Source organism: Erythrolamprus reginae, chromosome Z (assembly GCF_031021105.1).
Source record: "Erythrolamprus reginae isolate rEryReg1 chromosome Z, rEryReg1.hap1, whole genome shotgun sequence".
Classification (NCBI taxonomy): Eukaryota; Metazoa; Chordata; class Lepidosauria; order Squamata; family Dipsadidae; genus Erythrolamprus; species Erythrolamprus reginae.
Genome location: NC_091963.1, coordinates 137,312,534 through 137,337,611, shown reverse-complemented (window position 1 = coordinate 137,337,611; position 25,078 = coordinate 137,312,534). Strand labels below are relative to the sequence as shown.

The 25,078-nt window shown below is 42.6% G+C and overlaps 1 protein-coding gene and 1 non-coding gene across 2 annotated transcripts in view; one reads left to right on the top strand and one right to left on the bottom strand.

Moving 5' to 3' along the window:
- Positions 1-25,078, top strand: part of LOC139153723 (transmembrane protease serine 9-like) — a 46,893-nt gene that overhangs the window by 6,000 nt on the left and 15,815 nt on the right. The window contains exons 2-6 of the mRNA XM_070728030.1: positions 11,524-11,547; positions 12,001-12,163; positions 15,441-15,715; positions 18,687-18,853; positions 19,811-20,099. Coding sequence (XP_070584131.1) covers positions 11,524-11,547; positions 12,001-12,163; positions 15,441-15,715; positions 18,687-18,853; positions 19,811-20,099 — 918 coding nt within the window. The remainder of the gene's footprint in view (positions 1-11,523; positions 11,548-12,000; positions 12,164-15,440; positions 15,716-18,686; positions 18,854-19,810; positions 20,100-25,078) is intronic.
- Positions 4,510-4,622, bottom strand: LOC139155019 (U5 spliceosomal RNA). The gene has a single exon (XR_011557006.1). It is a non-coding gene; the product is annotated as a U5 spliceosomal RNA (small nuclear RNA).

Genomic DNA, 25,078 nt, shown 5'->3' with positions numbered 1-25,078 from the left:
CGGCATACAAATCTAATAAATAAAAATAAACAAATAAAATAATAATGATAATGATGATGATGATGATAATAATAATAATAATAATAATAATAATAATAATAATAATAATAAGCCTTGTAATGTGAATGTGTGTCCCTCAGGTGTTTAGTTCTTGCTAGGGTTGGGCCCTGGGACATGGGTTGGTGTTTAAGAGGGCATGGATAGGTCAGGCAAGTTTCTTTCAATGACTTTTTCTCCTACAGGGTGTGGCTGGCTCGAGTGTCATGAACAGGTAACCTAACAAGTCAGCCTGGATCTGTTTTTAGACATCCTTGTTGCTCATTCAACCACAGTTTTGTCATGAAAGATCAGATAGCAGGATTGGCTTGGAGCCCTAGAAGTAGCTTCTGGGTGTCAGCTATGACATCTGAAGGGGTGGTACCCCGGGGAGGGGGGGGGCTGCTGCCCAGACAGGGGGGAATGCAGTGAGTAGTGAAAATGGAGCTCCACCCCAGAGCACCCAATTTGCACTGAAAGATAGTGAAAGAAAATGCAGGGCGTCTTGCATAAGCCCTGCCCACAGTGTGGTGGTAAAAATTTTGGTAGCCCTTCACTGGGTGGTACATTGTGCTGAGGACTCTGTTCTAAGTGGGAGCAGATTTGTGTGACAACAAAGTTGAGTCCATGCTTACGTTTTGCTCAATAGTGGGTTTTAAAACCCTTTGCTACTGCATACTTTCCAGGTGGGATGGGGGAGCTTCACAGAACTGGGCCAAACCAGGAGCAACCCACTATTGGTTGTGCTGCAGTCATACCAGTACATGCGATATGGCCACAAGGATGTTGTGGGTTCTCGTTTCACAATCTTACCCTAAAAGATCAGGATGGTTGGGGGTCAAATATTTTTTAGGTTGCAGTAAAGCAGGGATCCCCAAATTCTAAGTGGCATCGATGGATGGACATTGACATCATATCAACAGTACAGACATCCTGCTGGATGAAAAAAGGAGGGACAATAGTTGGTCAGAAAGATTAATTTGACCCAGGCTTCAATGGAAGAACTTAATTTAATTTATTTAATTTATTAGATTTGTATGCCTCCCCTTTCAGAAAACTCGGGGCGGCTCACAACAACGATAAAAACAATATTATACTGGCACAAATCTAATATTAAAAAACCCTAAAAAACCTATCATAATTAGAAACCAAACAGCACATACATACCAAACATAAATTATAATAAGCCTGGGGGAAAGGTGTCTCAAATCCCCCATGTCTGGCAGTATAGGTGGGTCTTAAGTAGTTTACGGAAGACAAGGGGGGTGGGAGCATTTCTAATCTCCAGGGGGAGTTGATTCCAGAGGGCTGGGGCCACCACAGAGAAGGCTCTTCCCCTGGGGCCCGCCAGACGACATTGTTAATCGACAGGACCCGGAGAAGGCCAACTCTGTGGGACTTTATCGGCCGCTGGGATTCGTGCGGTAGCAGGCGGTTCCGGAGGTACTCTGGTCCAATGCCATGTAGGGCTTTAAAGGTCATTACTTATTACCAAAGTCTCACCAAGAGAGCACAATCAGGGATAATGGGGATGGCATGACTCAGCATGAATGGCATGACTCAGACTTTGACAATTTGGAAAATGCAAGATAAACCCATTTTGATTATCGCAGCTAAGTGGCCTTCAGATGCATTGGTCTCTTTTTTCCATTATCCCCAACTAACATTTCATTAAGAAAAGATAATGTACCTGTCACAGGGTATTCAGGTCTCAATATTTTCAACAGAGGTAACATTTATTTATTTATTAGAGTTGGAAGGGACCTTGCAGGTCATCAAGTCCAACCCCCTGCTCAAGCAGGAAACCCTACACCACCCCAACCAGATGGCAGTCCAATTTTCTTTGGAATGTGTCAAGTGATGGGGCGTTCACAACCTCTACTGGCAGGCTGTTCCATGGTTGATCGCTCTCTCCGTCAGAAAGTTCTTCCTTATTTCCAGGTTGAATCTCTCCTTGGTCAGTTTCCATCTGTTGCTCCTGGTCTGGCCCTCTGGTGCTCTGGAAAATAGTGTGGTCCCCTCCTCTCTGTGGCGACCCCTCAAATATCTGTATGCTGCTATCATGCCCCCTCTGCCCCTCCTTTTTGCTAAACTATCCATGCCCAGTTACAGCAACCTCTCTCCATATGTCTTGGTTTCCAGTCCCTTTATCATTTGAGTTGCTCTTTTCTGTACTTTCTCTAGAGTTTCAATGTCCTTTTTATAGTGGGGTGACCAAAATTGAATGCAGTAAAGGTGCTGAGATTATGGAATAATTTAGCCTCATCATCTGCCCTAAATTGTTCACCTCTAGTTTTTAGATGATTATTGAATTTAAGAATCCAAATCTGCGCAAGGTTAATTGTCCCGTTCAAAAATGGCTCCAAACTTCTATAATCTCATACATTAGAAGAGTTAAAAAAACTGAACAGGCATAGAAGAGAATATTTATGACTCAGCGTTAAACTGTGGGATCCCTGGTGCTTTCTGAGCAGGATGGTTTTCTTGCAGAGGTTTCATCCAATCTCAGTGGTGTTAGGTCTGATAATATTCAGCCCTAGCACTGATGATATTACCTAGTTGGGTAATGAAATGTCTTCAAGAAAAAACTAAGTTCAGAGTGTCTGTGGAGATTCTCAGTCATCCAGGTCACGGGTGTCCCAAAGGTGCTTTTTTTAAAGAGGCAACCAGACTTTGTGTTTTTTCTTTGAAGACGTTTTGGATGAGAAATGAAATACCTTGAAAGAAAAATCAGAAATTCCAGTTGCCTCTGGAAAAAGCACCTTTGGGACAACCAAGCTCAGGGAGTAACAAGAACCCCCTCTCAGATGTATTTGTGGCTCAGAATGGAATAGTTGAAAGAACAGAAAAAAATAAAAAAAATTATTTGAAACAAGTTGAGGGGGCTCATTCCCCACTTATAATAATTTTGCCTCAATTCCACTTCCCACGTTCTGAGTTCAGCCACTTTTGCAGGGCCTACAAAGGATAAGGTGGCTTGGTGACTTTGCAGTTCCTCTTCATAAGAATTGCTTAGAAATGTTATTATTTGTTTGTTTGTTTGTTTGTTTGTTTTTTTGGTTGGTTGGTTGGTTGGTTGGTTGGTTGGTTGATTGATTGGTTTACTTACTTACTTACTTACTTACTTACTTACTTACTTACTTACTTACTTACTTACTTACTTATTCAATTTGTTTGCTGCCCGTTTTGCTGTAAAGTATGATTGCACATAGAACCAAGCTAGGTAATATAAAACCTATCCTCTACAGCAGTGATTTTCAACCTTTTTTGAGCCAGGGCATATTTTTTACATTTACAAAATCCTGGGGCACACCACCAACCAAAATGACACAAAATGACACTCTAACGCAGTACATATTATACATTCATTCATTCATTCATTCATTCATTCATTGATTTGATTTGATTTGATTTGATTTGATTTGATTTGATTTGATTTGATTTGATTTGATTTGATTTGATTTGATTTGAATGCCGCCCCTCTCCGTAGACTCGGGGCAGCTCACAAGAATAACAAGAACAATGTAAGAACAAATCTAATAATTTAAAAAACACTAAAAACTGCATTATTAAAAGCAAACAAACACACAAACATTCCATGTAGTTCATAATATAGTTTCTAAATGTATTTATACTCACTCAGTGTGAAACCTGGGTCTGTTTTGATGAACACAAAAGGGATATCCTGGCAGGAATGGTATTGGGGACCCATGTTTAATTTCCCCACAGCACACCTGACCATGTCTCACGGCACACGCGGCACCCTGGTTGAAAAACTCTGCTCTACAGGGGTGGGTCCCAACTTAACTCACTTCTGGTTTGGTCCCTCTTGCACCGTGTGAGCACAGTAATAAAAAATGTGTGTGGGGAAAAACCTGAACAAAACGAAGCGGGAAAAATTATGGGAAACGCTTGCACAGTGCCAGAACTCAGTCTCTGCACATGCTCAGAGGAAATAAAAATAATAATAAATTCAAAAAAAGATGGTGGCGCCCATAGGCCGGCACCAACAAATCTCGTTTGGTGACATCACCGTGATGTCATCACCAGGTCGCCACTGGTTTGGGCAAACGGATCCAAACCATGAGGAACACACCCCGATCCCTTATCTTTTTCTAACTACAAACCGTTTCTAGATAGAGAACACAATTTTTGGTGAAGGATTGAACTACCCTTGTAGTAATTTGGGAAATATCCTCTGAAGAGGAAAAAATGTTCTGCAATTCTCTGGAATGTTCTATTACACATGCAGAAACCAATCAGACACATATGATATGAAATAAGGACAAGGAAGGGTGCGGTTGATTTGATTATCAGAGATCCTGTCTTCTGGAATAGTTGTTTATTTAATATTTTTATTAAATAATGGGAAAGCTTATCTGTATACCCATTATGTAAGGGGAGAAGAAACTATGTTTTTATTTATTTATTATTATTATTATTATTATTATTATTATTATTATTATATTTTTTATTATGCGAAGCAGAGCCTGAAAAAATTAATCGTAACTCATAAATGTTCCTTTCCACAGAAATTTTTAGTAAAAGGCGAAAGATTTATACGATCTGAAGAGAAACCAGAGTATTGAGTATTATTTTATTTCAGCATTCAGCTGGGGTAGATTCTTTATTTTAGATTTATTTAATATTTGGGTCATTTTTTCCTTTTTATTTCTTATTAGTGCTGGATGTATGGTTTTTTCTTGGCATTTTATTCTTGTTGATAAACAAAATAAATAAATATAAATAAAAGAGGATATGGATGGTTATGTACATGTAATATATTTTCACTTTTGCATGGAGTAGAACTGTGGAGATAGTATTTTGACATCGTAGGATTGGGACAGGACAGTGGTTTAATGATCATGTGAAGAGTTAATATCATTTTATAATGTCTACCAAGACATTATAGACCACACTTGGAATACTGCAACCCACTTGGTCTCCACAGTGTAAAAAAGATGTTGAGATTCTAGAAAGAGTGCAGAGAAGAGCAACAAAGATTATTAGAGGACTGGAGGCTAAAACATTTGAAGAACGGTTGATGGAATTGGTGTTTAGTGCAGGAGTGGATTGTAACCTGTTTGCCCTGGATCAGGCAAACCAGTAGCGGCGGAGACAGGAGGCTCCTTTTACCCACCTGGCTGTCATCAAAAATGCTCTGCACATGCTCAGAAGCATTCTGTGCATGCATAGAAGCATTGTGAATGGGCAAGGCGCACACAAACCCGCTGCCGTTCCCAACCGGTAGCAAAGTAATTGAAATCCACTACTGGCTTAGTGTAACGAAAAGAAGGACTAGGGAAGACGTGATAGCCGTGTTCCAGTATCTGAGGGGTTGACACAAAGAAGAGAGAATCAAACTATTTTCCAAAGCTGCTTAGGGTAAAACAAGAAGCAATGGGTGGAAACTAATCAAGGAGAGAAGCAACCTAGAACTAAGGGGAAATTTCCTGACAGACAGAACAATGAATCAGTTGAATGACTTACTTCCAGAAGTCGTGAATGTTCCAATACTGGAACTTTTAAAGAAGAAATTGGGCAACCAGTTGTCTGAAATGGTAAATATCATGGGGTTAGACTAGAAGACCTCCAAGGTCCCTTCCAACTCTGTTAAACTGCTTTTGAAGGATTGAATAGTTAAAAGGCTTCAGACGTGCCCTTGTTCTTTGCTGATGCACCTTCTCGCTTGGGTCTTTAATCTCCTTGTTTGATTTCAATTTTGCTTATGTGCAGCCTTCAACTAGTGGGGCATGACAAGGTTTGGGATAAAATAAACAATGAAGAAGAAGAATTGGTCATGTTTCCTATGTTCCTGATGCCTCTGCAGTTGGAATGGACTTCAGAAGAGTTTGGTGTGGATCTAGGGGACATGCGTGCCAAACTTGATTTCCTTGAGGACTACATCTGGGTTGTGTTTGTCCTTGGAGGGGTGGGAAAAGGAGGGCATGACCAGCTTGATGTCACTCTGTCAGGGCCCCCTGTGCCACCTTTATGCCACCCCCGAGCTTCTTTTTCATGGCTGAGGGTTGCAGGAGGCCATGGCAGCCGAAAATGGAGCTTCTGAGCCTGTTTTCATTGCCAAAAGCACCACGGCCTGTCCTTTACTGTTTCCAAGACAGCAACGCAGACCAGATCCAAGTATCCCATGGGTCAGATGCAGCCCCCAGGACTTGAGGTTGACAGCCCTGGTCTAGGACAACTCATCATGGCTAACTTATCACGGGACAACAACTAATCTAATATTTAAGAAATGGTGGAATAGAATCATTAAAGAAAGGAGGAACCCAATGAAATATGAATGACAAAAGTTAAAATAAGTGTTTAATTATTTGAAATAATTGAATTATTGAATTGTCCCACAGCAAGTAAGCCAGGGCCAATTGGCCGTGGCAAATTGGTCATGGAAAGTTGTTGCATTCCAGGCTTGGTGTAGTCACAAGGCAGGAAATAAATTCTTGGGAAGCAAAATTGTTCCAAGAAAAATCTGGGCAGGAGCAGAGAGAGAGAGAGAGAGAGAGAGAGAGAGAGAGAGAGGGAGGGAGAGAGAGAGAGAGAGAGAGAGAGAGAGAGAGAGAGAGAGAGACTGACTGACTCAGATTCCTTAGCGCAACCTTAGGAGGAAACCTTGGAAAAGCCCGTGAGAAATAATTTTTCTCTCTCTCTGTCAGGATGATGATATCTTCCCCGGTTATTTCTAAAGTGAAAAGTACATGAGTTTTGGTACATCAGCTTTGGTATGGGACCTTTACTCTAGATAGGGCTGTGGCTTTATAGTTTTATGATCTACATTATTTCCTGCATCTTTCACAAGAAATGCAATGAATTGGTTCTGAGCAGTTTCCTTCAAGGATATTTCTGCTGGTTTGCCACCTGTTGCCCTGCTGTTCAAGGCAAAGGAGTTTGGGAAAGTAACCTGAGGGAGTTCTTAGGTACAGCGTGCTCGATACACTCCTTCCAAAATGCTCTTAAATAAAATACAGCCTGGAGACTAAAAGATATAAAGGACAGCTGCAAGGAGTGGATTTGGCTTGTGTAAAGAAAAGAAGAATTATGGGTGACATAATAGTAGTAATTTGAGGAAGTCAAATTATTCTCCAAAGTATTCTTCAAAGAAACAATGGTTGGAAATTAATCAAAAAGCGACCTGAAGAAGGTGATTTGGAAAATATTAAAATGTGCTGAAATGAACAGATTGACACTAACAATTAAAGAGAAAACAAACTGAATATTATATGATATGGGAAGTACTTTATCAATGATTAGAGAGTAAAAGGGGGAATTGGAAATAAAACAAGACTAAAGAAGAATAAAAAATATTAAGATAGATGTATAAATAAGATGATGATTGTATTACAATTAGTTATTACTGCATTTTTGTTACTGGTAGAAGACCCGTTAAGAGGAAAAATGAATAGGATTATAATGTTTAATTTTTTAGCGTAATACGATTTTAAGATTAAGAGAAAGATATTACAGTGAATGATATTGAAAATGTCGAAGATTGGTACCCAGAGATATATGAACTCAGAAGATGCACTGTTTAATGAAAGATGGAATGCTTGTATTTTGAAATTAAAAAAAAAAACTTTTTTAAAAAGAAAAGCAACCTGGAATTAAGGAGAAACTTCCTAACAGTGAGGACAATTAACCAGTGGAACAGCTTGCCTCCAGAAGTCGTGGGTGCTCCATCACTGGATGTCTTTAAGAATAGTCTAGGCCAGGGGTAGGCAAGTTGGCTCTTCTATAACTTGTGGACTTCAATTCCCAGAATTCCTGAGCCAATCATGCTAGATCAGGATTTCTGGGAGTTGAAGTCCACATGTCATAAAAGAGCCACCTTTGCCTACCCCTGGTCTAGACCAATGATGGTGAACCTTTTAGGGTTTATGTGTGCACGTTAGGATGCCCACACCTATTCCCCTTGACACACACAGATGTGCACACACACATCCATGTTGCCCCTGCACATGCGCACAATCCCCCTGGCCTCTATGCATGCTCACAGGCCTCACTGAAGCTTGGGACCGTGAAAAAATGGCCAAGCGGGCACACCGGAAGTTCAGAAAAACAGACTTCCTGTTTTCCCGCTGTGATGTTTTTCCCACTCTGGAGGCTTCAGGAAGCTTCCCAGAGTGCGAAACGGCCTTCCCCAAGACTAAAAATGAGCTGGCCAACATGTGCATGTGCACTGGAACTGACATAGGTCAAGGCTATGCGTGCCGTCCGATAGGGCTCAGCATGCCACCTGTGACACACATGCCATAGGTTCACTATTACTGGTCTAGAGACATAATCATTTGTCTGAAATGTTATAGGTTCTCCTGCTTGAACGGGGTGGTGGTGGCGGTGGTGGTGGACTAGAAGACTTCCAAGGTCCCTTCCAGCTCATTCATTCTATTCTCCTAAAAGTTGTGAGCATTGGGCCCAAATTAAGGCCAGTTTTGGACCAAAGGATTAAGGTCATATAGTCAGCAGAATCAAGGGAAAATTGGCTTTCTGAGGACATTAGGTATAGACAGATAGTCCTCACCTTCAGCTATTTTATTTAGTTGTTTATTTATTTAGTGCTGTTATAACCACTCAAGGTTACAACAGCGCCAGAAAAAGTGACTTACAACCGTTTTTCATACTTTACAATTGGGCATCTGCTTAGCTACTGCCCTAAATTTATAACATTTGCAGTGTCCCAGAGACCCTCTGACAAGCAAATCAGAAACATAGAAACATAGAAGATTGACGGCAGAAAAAGACCTCACAGTCCATCTAGTCTGCCCTTATACTATTTCTTGTATTTTATCTTAGGATGGATATATGTTTATCCCAGGCAGGTTTAAATTCAGTTACTGTGGATTTACCGACCACGTCTGCTGGAAATTTGTTCCAAGCATCTACTACTCTTTCAGTAAAATAATATTTTCTCACATTACTTCTAATTTTTCCTCCAACTAACCTCAAATTGTGCCCCCTTGTTTTTGTGTTCACTTTCCTATTGAAAACACTTTCTTCCTGAACCTTATTTAACCCTTTAACATATTTAAATGTTTCGATCCTGTCCCCCCTTTCCCTTCTGTCCTCCAGACTGTACAGATTGAGTTCATTCAGTCTTTCCTGATAGGTTTTATGCTTCAGACCTTCCACCATTTTTGTAGCCCGTCTTTGGACCCATTCAATTTTATCAATATCCTTTTGTAGGTGAGGTCTCCAGAACTGAACACAGTACAGTGGTACCTCGAGATACGAGTTTAATTCGTTCCGGACCTGGGCTCTTAAGTCGAGCAGCTCTTATCTCGAACGACTTTTCCCCATAGGAATTAATGTAAATAATTTTAATTGGTTCCAGCCCTCAAAAAACTCACAAAGTTAGTCTAAATTATGCAGAAAGACATGTTTTTAATGAAGAAATGTACATGTACATATAAATGAATAATGAAGTTTCTTTCACTTAACTTGTAAACTTTCTTAAACTTTTAAATTTACATATGTTCAACTTCTCTGCCACCCAATCCTGTAGGACAGAGGTCCCCAACCCTTTTTGCACCAGGGACCGGCTTTAAGCGATCAAGAGAGGAATGGGTGAATGAATGGACGGAGGGTGGGAAGGAAGGAAGGAAAGAGGGAAGGGACAGGAACAGAGGAAGGAAGCAAGGAAACTTATGAAAGGGGAGAGTAAGAGAGGAATGAGTGAAGGGAGGGAGGGAGGAAGGTGGGAAGGAGAAAGAAAAGAAGAAATAGAGGAAGGGAAGGTAAAAGAGAGAAAGAAAAAGAGCAAGAAAGAAAGAAAGAAAGGGGGAAGGGACAGGAACAGAGGAAGGAAGCAAGGAAACTTATGAAAGGGGAGAGTAAGAGAGGAATGAGTGAAGGGAGGGAGGGAGGGAAGGTGGGAAGGAGAAAGAAAAGAAGAAATAGAGGAAGGGAAGGTAAAAGAGAGAAAGAAAAAGAGCAAGAAAGAAAGCTGCAAGCACCCCCCCGAGCCCCCCAGGCCGGCTGCAACCTTTTAAAACACGCGCGCCGCTTCGCAGCTGTCTCCTGAAGCCGAACGCGGAAGTTAGCGTTTGGCTTCAGGAGACAGCTCCTTGGCGCTTGTATCTCGAATTTGGGCTTGTAAGTAGAACAAAAATATCTCTCCCCTCCCAGCTCTTATCTCGAGTTGCTCTTAAGTAGAGCAGCTCTTATGTCGGGGTTCCACTGTATTCCAAATTCAGTGGAGAATTTCACTTGCATCGAGTTACTAATTTAAAAATTGCGGTGATTCACTTTAACAACTCTAGCAAGAAAGGGCAAAAATCACTTAGGAACCCTGTTGCTTAGCAGCAGAAATTTGGGGCTCAATTATAGTCATAGGCTTTGAGTTGCGGCCATAATGCAGCCTGCCCATCATGGTTATAATTTGTGATGGTAGTCCATTAGCTTGTCCACGTGACAAAACTTTTTACAAACTTTCTTTTTTATATAGATATACTGGTATATGTATAAACTTTATTGATTTTCAAACTTTTCTTTAAATATTTATTTATTTATTTATTTATTTATTTAGTCCAATACACAATGAGGGTTTTAGTGGGTATATATCTATATACACATAGTAAAAGTACATGATGAAGGTTATAGAGGAGATATTCATAGTAAAATATATCTAAGAAATAATAGAAAAGAAGATATAGTAATAGAACATATCAATGAAAGAATAGAAGAAGAGATATAGGAATAGAAGAAAGGTATAGGAGATATAGGAGAGCAATAGGACAGGGGACAGAAGGCACTAGTGCACTTGTACTCGCCCCTTACTGACCTCTTAGGAATCTGGATAGGTCAACCGTAGATAATCTAAGGGTAAAGTGTTGGGGGTTTGGGGATGACACTATGGAGTCCGGTAATGAGTTCCACGCTTATATTATAATAATTATTATAATGTTATAATAATTCTTTCAGTAATTCTACATTGTTATATAGTTCCATTTTTATCTAAAAATATTCACATTACACTTAATCATTTCTTTTATCCATATTGTTTATACATTTGTATTTACATATTTATATACTATAATCCCTCTATTTTTTGTTATCACATTTACAAACTTTCTGTGATGGTCATTAAGTACAGGCTTTGGTTTTTAAACAAAGTGGTGGTTTGATATGGGCCTAGATTTGCTGAAAACCAGAAGCAAATGTCGCTTTTCTAGAAAACGGTCATAAAACACAGTTGACTGTGGGACCCTAACCCACTTCCTTGAAGTGACCACGGAATTGGGGGTCTGGAATGCTGCATCTGCATCGTAAATATCCTCAGGTAGCTCCGCCATAACTCTGAAGTGTTGCTAAGCAACCATAAACTGAAGTCTACTTATATGTAAATAGGAAAAAGACTGCCCTAGAAACCTCTTTTCATAAACAAGAGTGTAATCAATATACCACCAGCTATGTTTATGTCCTAACATTGCTTTGTTTTCTTCTTTTTCATGTTTTTTCCCTGTTCCTATTCTGCAGTCGTGAGAGAGGCCAGGGCACAAGGTAAAGAGATGAATGAATGTTGCACACTCTACCTGTCTTCTTATGTTTCCTGTTTTTCTGCTGGCTAATTGAACTCTGCCCTCCCCACTTCAAATCCCGATTGGCTTTTGTTTCTAACCAATCGTGGTTTAATGATCATATGTCTTTCCAATGAAATCCTTGATTCTGTGACCTTTTTCAAAATGGGATTATTTATTATTGGCCTTCTAGATTGACGTGACAAGGGGCACATGTTACCTTTTCCAGCAATAGAAAGAGGAAGGCACTATTAAAATAAAGACCAGAGATTTCCCAGCTGTTGATTATCTTTCTTATCAATGTCCCCTGGAACACAAGCATAGTCCTAATTTATAACAAGGCTGTACTTGGCAGCCAGCAATGGACGAAGCGATGCCAGCAATTCTAGAATGGGTTTTCCCCGCCCCACTCATGAAAATGTCTCCTTCTCTGCAGTGTTGTGTGGTGTGCCTGCCCTGGGACGGATCGTGGGTGGTTCCAGTGCTCAAAGTGGACAGTGGCCATGGCAAGCCAACCTGAACTACAACAGTCATCATGTCTGTGGGGCAACCCTCATCGCCCCCCAGTGGCTGGTTTCGGCTGCACATTGCTTCCCAAAGTAAGTCAAGTATCCAAGTTTGGTCTGAGGGTGAAGGCACCAGGCTAGAAACCAGGAGACTGTGAGTTCTAGACCTGCCTTAGGCATGCAAGCTGGTTGGATGGGCCAATCTCTAGGACAGGGATGGCGAACATATGGCACAGGTGCCACAGAGCCATGTCTGCTGCCACACGAGTTGTTGCGCTAGCTCAGCTCCAACGTGCATGTGTGTACTGGTCAGCTGATACTTGGCTTGCAGAGAGGCTTTGGGAGGGCGTTTTTGGCTTCCAGAGACCACCCAGGAGAACGGGGAGGGTGTTTTTACTCTCCCCTGGCTCCAAGGAAGCCACTGGAGTCTGGGGAGGACGAAACACGAGCCTTCTGGGCCCATCAGAAGTTGGGAAACGGCCTTCAGAGGGCTTCCAGGGGGCGGGGGAAAACTGTTTTCACCCTCCCCGCACATTGAAGTATGGGTGTGGACACTCTCACATGCACTCCCACGCTCTTTCGGCACCTGAGAGAAAAAAGGATTGCCATCACTGCTCTAGCACTATGAGTTCTAGTCCCACCTTTGAAAATTAGCTGGGTGACTTTGGGCCAATCATTCTCTCTCAGCCTCGAAGCATGAGGAAAATAGTAGCAGGAAAGCACAGGTAGTTCTCGATTTACAACAGTTTGTTTAGTGACCATTCAAAGTTACAGCAGCACTGTAGTAGAGTGTAAGTAGTGACTTGTGACCATTTTTCATACTTATGACTGTTAAGAAAGAGCCGAGGTGGCGCAGCAGGTAGAGTGCTGTACTGCAGGCCACTGAAGCTGACTGTAGATCTGTAGGTCAGCAGTTCAAATCTCTTCACCAGCTCAAGGTTGACTCAGCCTTCCATCCTTCCGAAGTGGGTAAAATGAGGACCCGGATTGTGGGGGCAATAGGCTGGCTCTGTTAAAAAAGTGCTATTGCTAACATGTTGTAAGCCGCCCTGAGTCTAAGGAGGAGGGCGGCATAAAAATCGAATAAAATAAATAAACAAACAAACAAATAAATAAATAAATAGAAGATAGATAGATAGATAGATAGATAGATAGATAGATAGATAGATAGATAGGTAGGTAGGTAGATAGATAGGCAGGCAGGCAGGCAGGGAGGGAGGTAGATAGATAGGTAGGTAGGTAGGGAGGTAGGTAGGGATGTAGGCAGGGAGGGAGGGAGGGAGGGAGGTAGGCAGGGAGGGAGGGAGGTAGATAGATATATAGGTAGGTAGGTAGGTAGGTAGGCAGGCAAAGAGGTAGGGAGGGAGAGAGGAAGGTAGATAGATAGATAGATAGATAGATGATAGATAGATAAATAGATAGATAGATAAATAAGTAAATAAGGCGTCACACAGTCACACAATTAAAATTCAGATGTCTGGCAACTGTTTCATATTTATGACAGTTGCAGTGTCCCAGGATCGTGTGATTCCCCTTTTGTGTCCTTTCAGACAAGCCAAGGGGTAGGGAGCCAGATTCACCTAATAACCGGGTTACTAAATCAACAACTGCAGGGATTCCATGCAACAAGAAAAGTCGTAACATGGAGCAAAACTCACTCTACCCATGTCTCACTTTGCAGCATAAATTTGGGGCTCAGTTGTGGTTGTAGGTCGAGGACTCCCTGTGTGCTCAACATCTTGAGCTATTTGTAAAAATAATAAAGCTGGGATTAAAACTAAAAAAAGGTGTGGGTATTAGGAAGCAGAGCCTCATGCTGTTAGCTTCCTTACAGAGAAAGTCTCAAGGCTGCTGGATTTGAAATCCCAGACCTTGATCAGAACAAACGGATGAGGCCTTGTGGCGCTTGCAGAATGCAATCAATGGGAGATTTTGACTCTCTCATGACAGTGTGTGACCGCTTGGTCTTCATCACGCCTGCTGTTACCCATTCAGAGTTCTCAAACTTTTTGGATTAGTCCTCGAGTTACGACCACAGCGAATCTCCAAAATTTCTAAGTGGGATGTTTCTCAAGTGATTTTTTTAAACCCCTTTTGTGATCTTTCTCTTGCTACAACTATTTGTAAGAATCACTGCAGTTATTAAGTTATCTCATAAGGTTGAAGGCTTTCCTCATTGACTTTGCTTGACCGAAGGTCGCAAAAGGGGATCACCAGACCCTGGGACACTCAAACCGTCATAAATATGAACCAACCGACTAGCTCTGAGTGCTAGCGGAGTCCAGCGCAATTATGCTACAAAATTATGTAGCAAAATTGCACGCGGACACGCAGGGGCACCACAATTTCGCTACCTGCTCGGGTGTAGTAGCATAAAATGAGCCGAGGTGGCGCAGCAGGTAGAGTGCTGTACTGCAGGCCACTGAAGCTGACTTGTAGATCTGAAGGTCAGCGGTTCAAATCTCATCACCGGCTCAAGGTTGACTCAGCCTTCCATCCTTCCAAGGTGGGTAAAATGAGGACCCGGATTGTGGGGGCAATAGCCTAGCTCTGTTTTTAAAAAAAGTGCTTTTGCAATGCTAACATGTTGTAAGCCGCCCTGAGTCTAAGGAAAAGGGCGGCATAAAAATTGAATAAATAAATAACTTGCGCTGGACTCCGCTAGCACTCAGAGCCACGGGGGCGAGCACACGTCACCGTTCCACCTTAGCAACCCCCCTCTGCTTATGAAGTTTTAAATGGGGATGCTGCAGTGGTTGTAAGCGTGGGAAATGATTGCAAGTCGCTTTTTTCCAATGCTGTTGTCACTTCGAATGGTCACTAAATGAACTATTCAGTGGTGGGTTGTAAATAATTTTGCTGCTGGTTTGCATGCACGCGAGTTGCGCGCTCCGCTTCTCCACATGTACAGAAGCATCTCTAAGTTGGTGGGCTGAGCCTCCTACCGCCAGAGCTACCGGTTCTAAGAACCGGTCCGAACCAGGAGCAACCCACCGCCAGAACAGTTTTTATTTATTTATTTATTTATTTATTTATTTGTTTGTTTGTTTGTTTATTTATTTGTTTATTATTTAGATTTGTATGCCGCCCCTCTCCCCTCAGTTGCAAGTTGAGGGCTATCTGTACAGTTCAGTGTATGGCTATATGTGATACTAGCTTAATGTTGGCTTACAATTGAGAAGTAGGATATATTTAAGCATTGGGGAAGTGGGGAAACTCAGGTGGATTATTATTGCTGCCTTTCCGTGGTTGGATACTTGGGAATCTGCTGGCCCTTGCTGGGAAGAGAAGAATGGGTCTGGATGCATTTGGGAGGATCTTACAGATTTGGAACCTCAGAAATGACACAAACCCTGCTTCCTCTCTACAGGGGGAATGAGATCCCGTCGTACGAAGTGTCCCTGGGCTCCTTCCAGCTGAAGAACCCCTCGTCAGAAATCCAAGTGAGGTTAATAGAGGAAGTGATTAAGCATCCTGATTTCAATGAAGACGAAGGCTCTCGAGGAGACATTGCCCTGGTGAAACTCAAGACGGCAGTTCAATATTCTCGGACCGTCCGGCCGATCTGCCTGCCGGACTCTTCAGCCAACTTCCCACAAGGCTTGACGTGCACCGTCACAGGCTGGGGGAATGTCCACGAATCCAGTAAGGATGGAATGTTTTCACCTAGAGATTTCAGACCTTTAGCAGATGGTGGTTGCATTAGAAATCCCAGAATTTATCATCAGCTAGATGGGTCAGTGTGTCACTTGGGGCATGCATTTTTCTGACTCAAAGTATGCAAGGATGCTGATATACCTGAAATGGCAAACCATTTATGTACAGGTAGTCCTCAACTTTTACAACAGCTCATTCAGGGACTGTTCAGAGTTAACAACGGCATTGAAAAAAGTGACTTACGACCTTTTTCGCATTTATGACCTTTGCAGGAGCCCCATGATCACGTGATCAAAATCCAGATGCTTACGGCCATTGCCGTGTCCCAAGGTCACGTGATCACCTTTTGATGAGCACAACCAATGGGAAGCCATGTTCACTTAACAACCATGATACTAGTTTATTCCTTGCAGGGAGTCACTTAACGAATGTGGCAAGAAAGGTCATAAAATGAGGCAAAACACACTTAACAAAAAAACCCTCACTTAATAACAGACATTCTGGGCTGAATTGTGGCCGTAAGTTGAGGACTCCCTTTAAAATTTATTTATTTATTTTATTTTTTAGATTGATAGGCTGTCCTTCTCCTCGGGGAGTCAGGGTGGCTTACAAGGATAAAATAGACCCAGTAATAATAAATACAATTACAAATATTAAAAAATAAATAAAAACCACTATAAAAAAAATTCAGTCATCCTCCTTTCATACTAATGGCCAGAGCGAAACTGTCACTCACGGTCATAGTTCCCTCTAAGCTGAGTAGTGAGCAATCGCTCACTTAAAAATCATCATCAACTCAGAGTTTTCCAAACCTGCCCAGAAGCCGAGGGGGAAAGAGTGAGAGGGAAGGAGAGAGAGAGGAAGAGAGGAAGAGAGAGAAACAGATAGAAAAAAGAGAGGAAGGAAAAGAGAAAGAAAAAGAATGGGAGTAAGGAAGAGAGAAAGAAAATCAAAATCTAGTTTGAAACTAGCTCAACTATTTAAGTGGCATTTTGATATTGATAGAGTTGCCCTATTATGAGCTCACTGTTATCGACACAGTACAGTATTTTATTTTGAAATTCTCTGAGGCAAAACAGGGTGGGTTTTTTATTTGTTTGTTTATTTATTTATTTATTTATTTATTATTTCTGTGCCGCCCAGTCCCGAAGGGACTACCGCTCAGACAGTATACTTTTCCGCCCCCCCCCCCAAAAAAATTAGAGGGAACACTGCTCACGGTCCCAGGCCTCTGGCACAGATGTTTCTCTAACGCATTATGAAAGGCAAGGAGAATGGAGGCGATGCGAATCTCCGGGGGGAGTTGGTTCCAAAGAACTGGGGTCACAACAGAGAAGACTCTCCCATGTTGATATTGTTTAGCCAACGGGGCCTGGAGGAGGCCGACTGTGCAACCTAACCGGCTGCTGTGATGTGTGAGGCAGAAGTTGGTCTCAAAAATAATCTGGTAAAATGTCATGTTGGTCTTTATAGGTAATAACCAACACTTTGAATTCCATTCAGAAAGCAATCGGCAGCCAGTGCAGTGCACGGAGTGTTGGACTAATGTGGGAATACCTGGGTATGCCCAACCCAGCTCTCGCGGCTGTGTGCTGGACCTATAATGTAGGTTCTCTTCCTGCAAATTCTTCCAGACACAATCAGTATTTAGTTTCCTTCTCTTGTATTTGTATTTATTAGATTTGTATGCCACCCCTCTCCGAAGAGGCGGCTAACAACAATAAAAAAGACAATGTGAACAAATCTAATATTAAAAATAATCTAAAAAACCCCAATTTAAAGAACCACTCATACATACAAGCATACCATGTATAAATTCTATAAGCCTAGGGGGAAGGGAAAATTTCAATTCCCCCATGCCTGACGACAGAGGTGGGTTTTAAGGAGCTTGCGAAAGGCAAGGAGGGTGGGGGCAACTCTGATATCTGGGGGGAGCTGGTTCCAGAGGGTCGGGGCTGCCATAGAGAAGGCTCTTCTCCTGGGTCCCGCCAAACGACATTGTTTAGTTGACGGGACCCGGAGAAGGCCAACTCTGTGGGACCTAACCGGTCACTGGGATTCGTGCGGCAGAAGGCGGTCCCCCTCTTCTTATCCCAAATGATATTTCTCCAATATAATGTTAGGAACAGTTGATTTCAGGGGTCTAACATTTAAAAAAAAACTTAATGTTATTTCTGAGTTGGGGGCAGGTGGTCCACAAAGGGTAGCTGGGACATAATGACAGTAGGTAGAGAAAGGCAGGCTTCACAAGCATTCATTCCTGAGCAATGAGCATTCATTCCTATCCAATATTATTATTATAATTATTATTATTATTATTATTATTATTATAATATAATAATAATAATTAGATTTGCATGCTGCCCCTCTCCGCAGATTTGGGGCCGCTCACAACAATAGTAAAACAGTATACATGAACAAATCTAATATTTAAACAATATCTAAAAAACCCATTATTTTAAAAACATACAACACAAGCATACCATACATAAAACTATATAACCTTGGGGGAAATGTCTCAATTCCCCCATGCCTGATGGCAGATGTAGGTTTTAAGGAGTTTTCAAAAGGCAAGGAGGGTGGGGGCAATCCTAATCTCCGGGGGGAGCTGGTTCCAGAGGGTCAGGGCCACCACAGAGAAGGCTCTTCCCCTGGGTCCTGCCAGATGACATTGTTTAGTCGACGGGACCCAGAGAAGGCCAACTCTGTGGGACCTAACTGGTTGCTGGGATCCGGTTGGGATAGACAAAGTTCTGGGCTAAGAAACATTTCGGACCGATCCAGGAAGTGAGCCTCTTTTGATTGTTTGAGGTGATAGAAAAAACCACTCGGTTCCACAGGAAATTCTGAAAGTCTAGGTTCCCCATTCAAGGGAAGACTATCCCTCTTGCTTAACCTTTACAAATAAGATCCTTCAGGTTGTCTTGCCTCCATACTGACCCTATATCCTTCTCTATAGCGAGCCTCGCCTCGCCCATGACGCTACAACAACTTGAAGTGCCCATCATTGGCTTGGACACCTGCAGGTGCCTATATAGAAGAAACCCAGATCCTGAGGAGTCCCACACCCTCCATCCTGACATGATGTGTGCAGGCTATGTGGAAGGCAAGAAAGACGCCTGTCAGGTGAGGCCACCGGGAGGAGTTTAGGGGTGCCATTAATTGGCCAGGTGTGGTGGTAGTGATGGTGGTAGGACGTGAGGCCCTGAAATCTGCAGGAATATGAGGATTGGGAAAGAAAGCATTCCTTTATTAGAGGAGGCTAACAAACCGTTGGGTTGTCTAGTGCAGTGTTTCCCAACCTTGGCCACTTGAAGATATCCAGATATCTTCAAGTGGCCAAGGTTGGGAAACACTGGTCTAGTGCTTTTATTTATTGATTGATTTGATTTGATTTGTATGCCGCCCCTTTCCGTAGACTCGGGGCGGCTCACAACATAATAAAACAATTCATAACAAATCTAATAATTTACAATTTAAAATTTAAAGTAGTTAAGAAAACCGCATTTTTAAGCAGACATACCTACAAACATACCATACATAAATTATATAGGCCCGGGGGAGATATCTCAGTTCCCCCATGTCTGACGACAAAGGTGGGTTTTGAGGAGTTTATGAAAGGCAAGGAGGGTAGGGGCAGTTCTAATCTCTGGGGGGAGCTGGTTCCAGAGAGTCGGGGCTGCCACAGAGAAGGCTCTTCCCCTGGGGCCCGCCAACCGACATTGTTTAGTTGACGGGACCCAGAGAAGGCCGACTCTGTAGGACCTAATCGGTCGCTGGGATTCATGCAGCAGAAGGCGGTCTCGGAGATATTGTGCTCTAGAGCAGAATTTCTCAATCTCAACAACTTTAAGATGGGTGGACTTCAACTCCCAGAGTTCCCCAGCCAATATGGGAATTCTGGGAGTTGAAGTCCAGGCATCTTAAAATTACCAAGTTTGAAAAGCACGGCTGTAACTTTTCATCATTTTTGACTCCTCTTCATGTAATCAGACAACATGTTTATGGATTCTCAACTTTTTTTCCTTTGCAACTCCCTCTCTCAAAAAAATGACCGAATTAAATTTTGTTGGGTTTTTTTAGGGTGATTCTGGGGGGCCCCTCTCCTGTCACGTGGACAGCGCCTGGGTCCTGGCTGGCGTTGTGAGCTGGGGCTCCAGCTGTGGGGCTCCCAACAGACCTGGCGTTTACATCCGCCTTGCAGCCTATGCCGACTGGGTGAAGAAAAACGTTCCAGAAGTACAGCTTCAGCAAGTAACAGTCCCTACAGTGCCACCCCCGAAAGAGGCTTTGTGTTCGAATTCTACAGAAGGCGGAAAGCCCTATGATGACATGCAACCTTTACCAGGTTGGAACCGACCCATCCCTCCAGGCAAGAACCCTGATAACAGTTCTGCTTCCTTAGCCCGCTGGGCTGGTCTTCCACTTCTTCTCCTTCTCATCCAGACCTGCCTGTGGTAACTTTCTCACCAAAGCTGCGCAGGGAACTTGATTGTCTTTCTGTTCTTTACCCTGCTGGTGATGGTCTCCCTGTTTCATAGCCGTCTGTGCTTCAAGCTTTCTCTTTGCAAGCTGGGTATACAGAAGGCAGCGTGACTCAATCAGGATGTGGTACTGTTCCTCCAAAGCCCAAATTGCCTCTCAAGTGGTCATCAAGTGTGCATTTTGTAAATCCACTTGTGGTCTTGGCATCGCATGCAGCTTTTAAAAAACTTTCCTATTATTCCTGGCTTTTACTCAGACAATCTAATAACTTTCATAATTTTCTATTTTTTGCCCATTTCCCTACCACTTTTTAAAAATCATAGCTGGGTACAAATCTGTAATAAACCGGTTTTGTTTCTTTTGGCTGTGGACCTAATTTCAAAGTGGGAGCCTAGCTTCCTTTTTAGGCAAATTCCTGAACTGTGTTTGGATATGACTGGGTATCTCTGTTGAGTAGTTGGCACCCTTCTCCGGTTGCATTCCTCGCTCAGGTTTTGAAACGTGATCGGTTTCAGGACGGGTTCCTCTCTGTCCACTTCCTCCTTTCCTGCTCATAATGTGAATTCTCTTGTAGCCTTCCTAACAGTTGCTGTGAAGACAAGGTCCTCCACAATAGTTGGACGTTATTCAAGGACCAAAGTTGAGCCCTTTGAAGAGAATCGGTCAGCTGAATCCTTTCCTCCTTAGGATTTAATTGAGATCAGTGTCTGAGGTCTTGCCTGACCGGATAATCCAGCAGCATAATGGGCCGTAGCGTAATTTCTCTCTCTTCAAGTGGGGCCTTGCCGAGTAGACAATGCCATTGGTTAAGTTGGGTGATGGGAGGATTTTTACAGGGCTAGCAGTTCTATTATCTTAGGCTATCAGGGTCTCAGCTTATGTGAAACAGGTCAAGAACCTTGTTAGAGAAGTAAAATGCAAGTTCTGCAACTACAGAGTTCTGAAAAAGGGGATATATTCTATAGCAGTGTTTCCCAACCTTGGCAACTTGAAGATATTTGGACTTCAACTTCCAGAATTCTTGGCTGGGGAATTCTGGGAGTTGAAGTCCAAATATCTTCAAGTTGCCAAGGTTGGGAAACACTGTTCTATAGGAGCATGGTGGCGAACCTATGGCACGTGTGGTGGCACACGGAGCCATATCGGAAGGCATGTTAGACGTTGTCCTACATCAGCTCTAGCATGCATGCGCACCAAGCCAGATTATTTTCAGCCTTGGGGAAGGCTGTTTCGCCCCCTGGAGATTTCAGGGGAGGCTTCCTGAAGCCCTGCAATGCGAAAAACAGCACAACAAGCAAACTGGAAGTTTTAAAAAACGGACTTCCAGTTTGCCCACTGTGCTATTTTTTGCACTCTGGGGCTTCAGGAAGCTTCGCTGAAGCCTCCGGAGTGCAATAAACAGCACAACGGGGAAACCGGAAGTCTGTTTTTCTAAGCTTCCAGTTTGCCACTTTTTTTCATGGTCCCAGGCTTCAGTGAGGTCTGTGTGCATTTGCAGGGATGGGGTGGCGATTGTCTGCCTACACAGGGGCAGCAAGGTGGCGGTGCGCATGCATGGGGTAAGGAGGGAACGGGTGTGGGCACATGTATGTGTGCTAGCATACCCACATACACCCTTTTGTCACACAAACCAAAAAAGGTTCAGCACCCTATAGGACCACTTCGGCCCATGCTTGTTTTACTTGACCCTCGTTTCTCTCTTCTGGGCTCCCCATGTGGAGGGAAGTATTGGTGTTTACCCACCCCTCTTTCTGGCTCACAGACTGAATAAAAGGAGGCTCATCAGCAGTGCTGGGACTTTGAAACCAGCCTGTTGCCTTTTGATCTTTGGCTGGGTGATTAGGCCCTCTTGCTAGTCTTGCAGTTTTGCCTGATTTCAGCCGGAATTGTACAGGGGTGGAAGTGCAGCCTCTGGATGTTTCCGCTGTGTAATTTATGAATCCCTGCAAGGTGGGATGTGGGTAGAGATTCTGGGAAGTTCTGATGTGTGTGGACACCTCAAGTCAGAGATGCCAGCAGTTTTCGTTCTGTGTCACCAACTGTCTGCCTGGCAGATTTATGGAGCATCACCGACCATGATGTGGAGGAGATGAAGAGCATTGCTTATTCCCAAATGCGCTTGGACTGAAATAGCTGCCAGCACAGATGCAGAAATAAAAAGAGTGGGACTGTTGATTGAAATCGTCCCCTTTGGGGGAAAGAGGATTGAAACTGTATTTAGATAATTTATGTTTGTACACACTTTAAAAAAATGTATGGATCATCTTTTAAGGAAGGATTTTCTGTTTTTGAAATGAAGGGTTTTAAATAAACAGTAATTTTGCACAAATATGGCTTTTATTTATCACCAAATGGAAACTTTGTGGACTTTAATCTCCCCAAAAATGTCAAGGTGAAACTAGGGAAAATTTTAACAGATGGCTGAGCAGTTGCTTATGAGCAATAACATCTACAGATGTTCTCCGGAAGGCATACAGGAAGTAGATGCCAACGTACCAGGATCCGCATTGCCTGCTGCCAAGTGTAATGACTCATGCAACTGATCTTGTCACATTAGCTGTGTGGCATGAATACTTGGCATGGGTTGGTCAAGAGTCTGGATTAGGATAGGAATGCAATTCTTATACTAAACTGTCGCTCTAGTTTTTAGATGATTGTATTGAATTTAAGAGTCCAAACCTGCGCAAGGATTCTTGTTTCATTCAAAAATGACTCCAAACCTCATAGTCCCATAGCATTAGAAGTGTTCAAGAACTGACCAGGCATATTTGTAGCACTAGCAGAGAATATTTGTGGCTCAGGGTTGAACTGTGGGGTCCCTGGTGCTGAACCTGGTGGTTTTCCTGTAGAGGTTTCATTAACCCAATCTCAGTGGTGCTAGGTCTGATGATATTCAGCACTTGCAACTGATGGTATTACCTAGTTGGGTAATGAAATGTCTTCAAGAAAGCAATCAAGATAAGAGTGTCTGTGGAGATTCTCAGTCATCCAGGTCATGGTTGTCCCAAAGGTGCTTTTTAAAGAGGCACCTGGACTTCATATTTTTTTTCTTTTTGGTGTTTTGGATGAGAAACAAAATTTATTTATTTATTTATTGGATTTGTATGCCGCCCATCTCCGCAGACTCGGGGCGGCTAACAACAGCAATAAAACAGTATATAACAAAATCCAATACTAAAAACAGTTAAAAACCCACTATATAAAAACCAATCATACATACAGACATACCGTGCATAAAATTGTAAAGGCCTAGCGGGAAGTGTATCTCAGTTCCCCCATGCCTGGCGGCAGAGGTGGGTTTTAAGCAGCTTTCGAAAGGCAAGGAGGGTGGGGGCAATTCTAATCTCTGGGGGGAGTTGGTTCCAGAGGGCCGGTGCCGCCACAGAGAAGGCTCTTCAAGGAAGAATCAGAAATTCCAGTTGCCTCTTGAAAAATCACCTTTGGGACAACCAAGCTCAGGGGACGACAAGAACCCCCTCAGACGTATTTGTGGACCAGAACGGAATACTTGAAACAACAGGGAAAAATAACATCTTTTTTCTTCCTGACTATGAAGTCTGAGGGGGCTCATTCCCCATTTATAAGAATTTTGCCTCGCTTCACCCTCCCATGTTCTGGGTCCAGCCACTTTTGCAGATCTTGCAGAGGATAAGGAGGCTTCATGATTTTGCAGCTCCCCTTCATAAGAATTGCTTAGAAATGTTATTTATTTATTCAATTTCTGCTGTAAAGTGTATATTGCACATAGAACCAAGCTAGTTGGTGCGTAATTTATCCCCCTGTCCTGATCACCACAAACCATTTCCAGGTGGGGAACATAATTTTTGGAAGAGGACTGAACCACCCTCAGAGTAATTTGGAAGAATCCCCTCTGAGGAGGTACAAATGTTCTGGAATTCTCTGGAATGTTCTATTGCACATGTACAAAACAATCAGACTCATGTGACATGAGCCACAGTGGCACAGTGGTTAGAATGCAGTACTGTGCAGGCTAATTTTGCTGATCACCGGTTGCCAGCAGTTTGGCAGTTCGAATCTCACCAGAGCTCAAGGTTGACTCAGCTTTCCATCCCAAGGATGATAAAATGAAGACCCAGATTGTTGGGGGATAATATGCTAACTCTATAAATCATTTAGAGAGGGCTGCAAAACACCAGGGAGTGGTATATAAATCTAAACGCTATTTCTATTGCTGTATGAAATAAGAAGATGGATGGGTGCGATTGATTGGATGATCAGAGATCTCATTTGGAATAGCTGTTTATTTAATATTTTTATTAAATAAGAATGGAAAATCTTATCTGTAGACCCATTGTGTAACAGGAGGGGAATCTCTTTTATTATTTTATTTTCAGCATCCAGGCGGGGTTGATTCTTTATGTTTGATGTTAGATTTATTTGTTATTTGGATAAATGTTTCTTCTTTTTGTCCACAATTTCCCTTCTTTTTTTTTCTTATTACTGTTGGATGTATGTTTTTCTCTTCTGCATTGTATTCTTGTTCATTAAATAAATAAATATATATATATATAACGAAACGAGAATGTGTGTGTTTGTGTGTGTAATAAATATACAGTATTGGGACAGGACAGTGATTCCAATGATCATGTGAAAAGTTAAAAGGACTTTGTAATGTCGTGTTAAGACCACACTCGGAATACTGCTACCCACTTTGAAAAAAAAGGATGTTGAGACTGTAGAAAGAGTGCAGAGAAAACCAACAATGAAAGAGACAAGATGATTTGGAGGCAGGTTGCGGGGATTGGGTATGTCTAACTTAAGGAAAAGGAGGGCTAGGGGTGACATGATAGCGGCGTTCCAATATCTCAGGAGTTGTCACAAAAAAAGAAGAGGAGGCCAATCTAT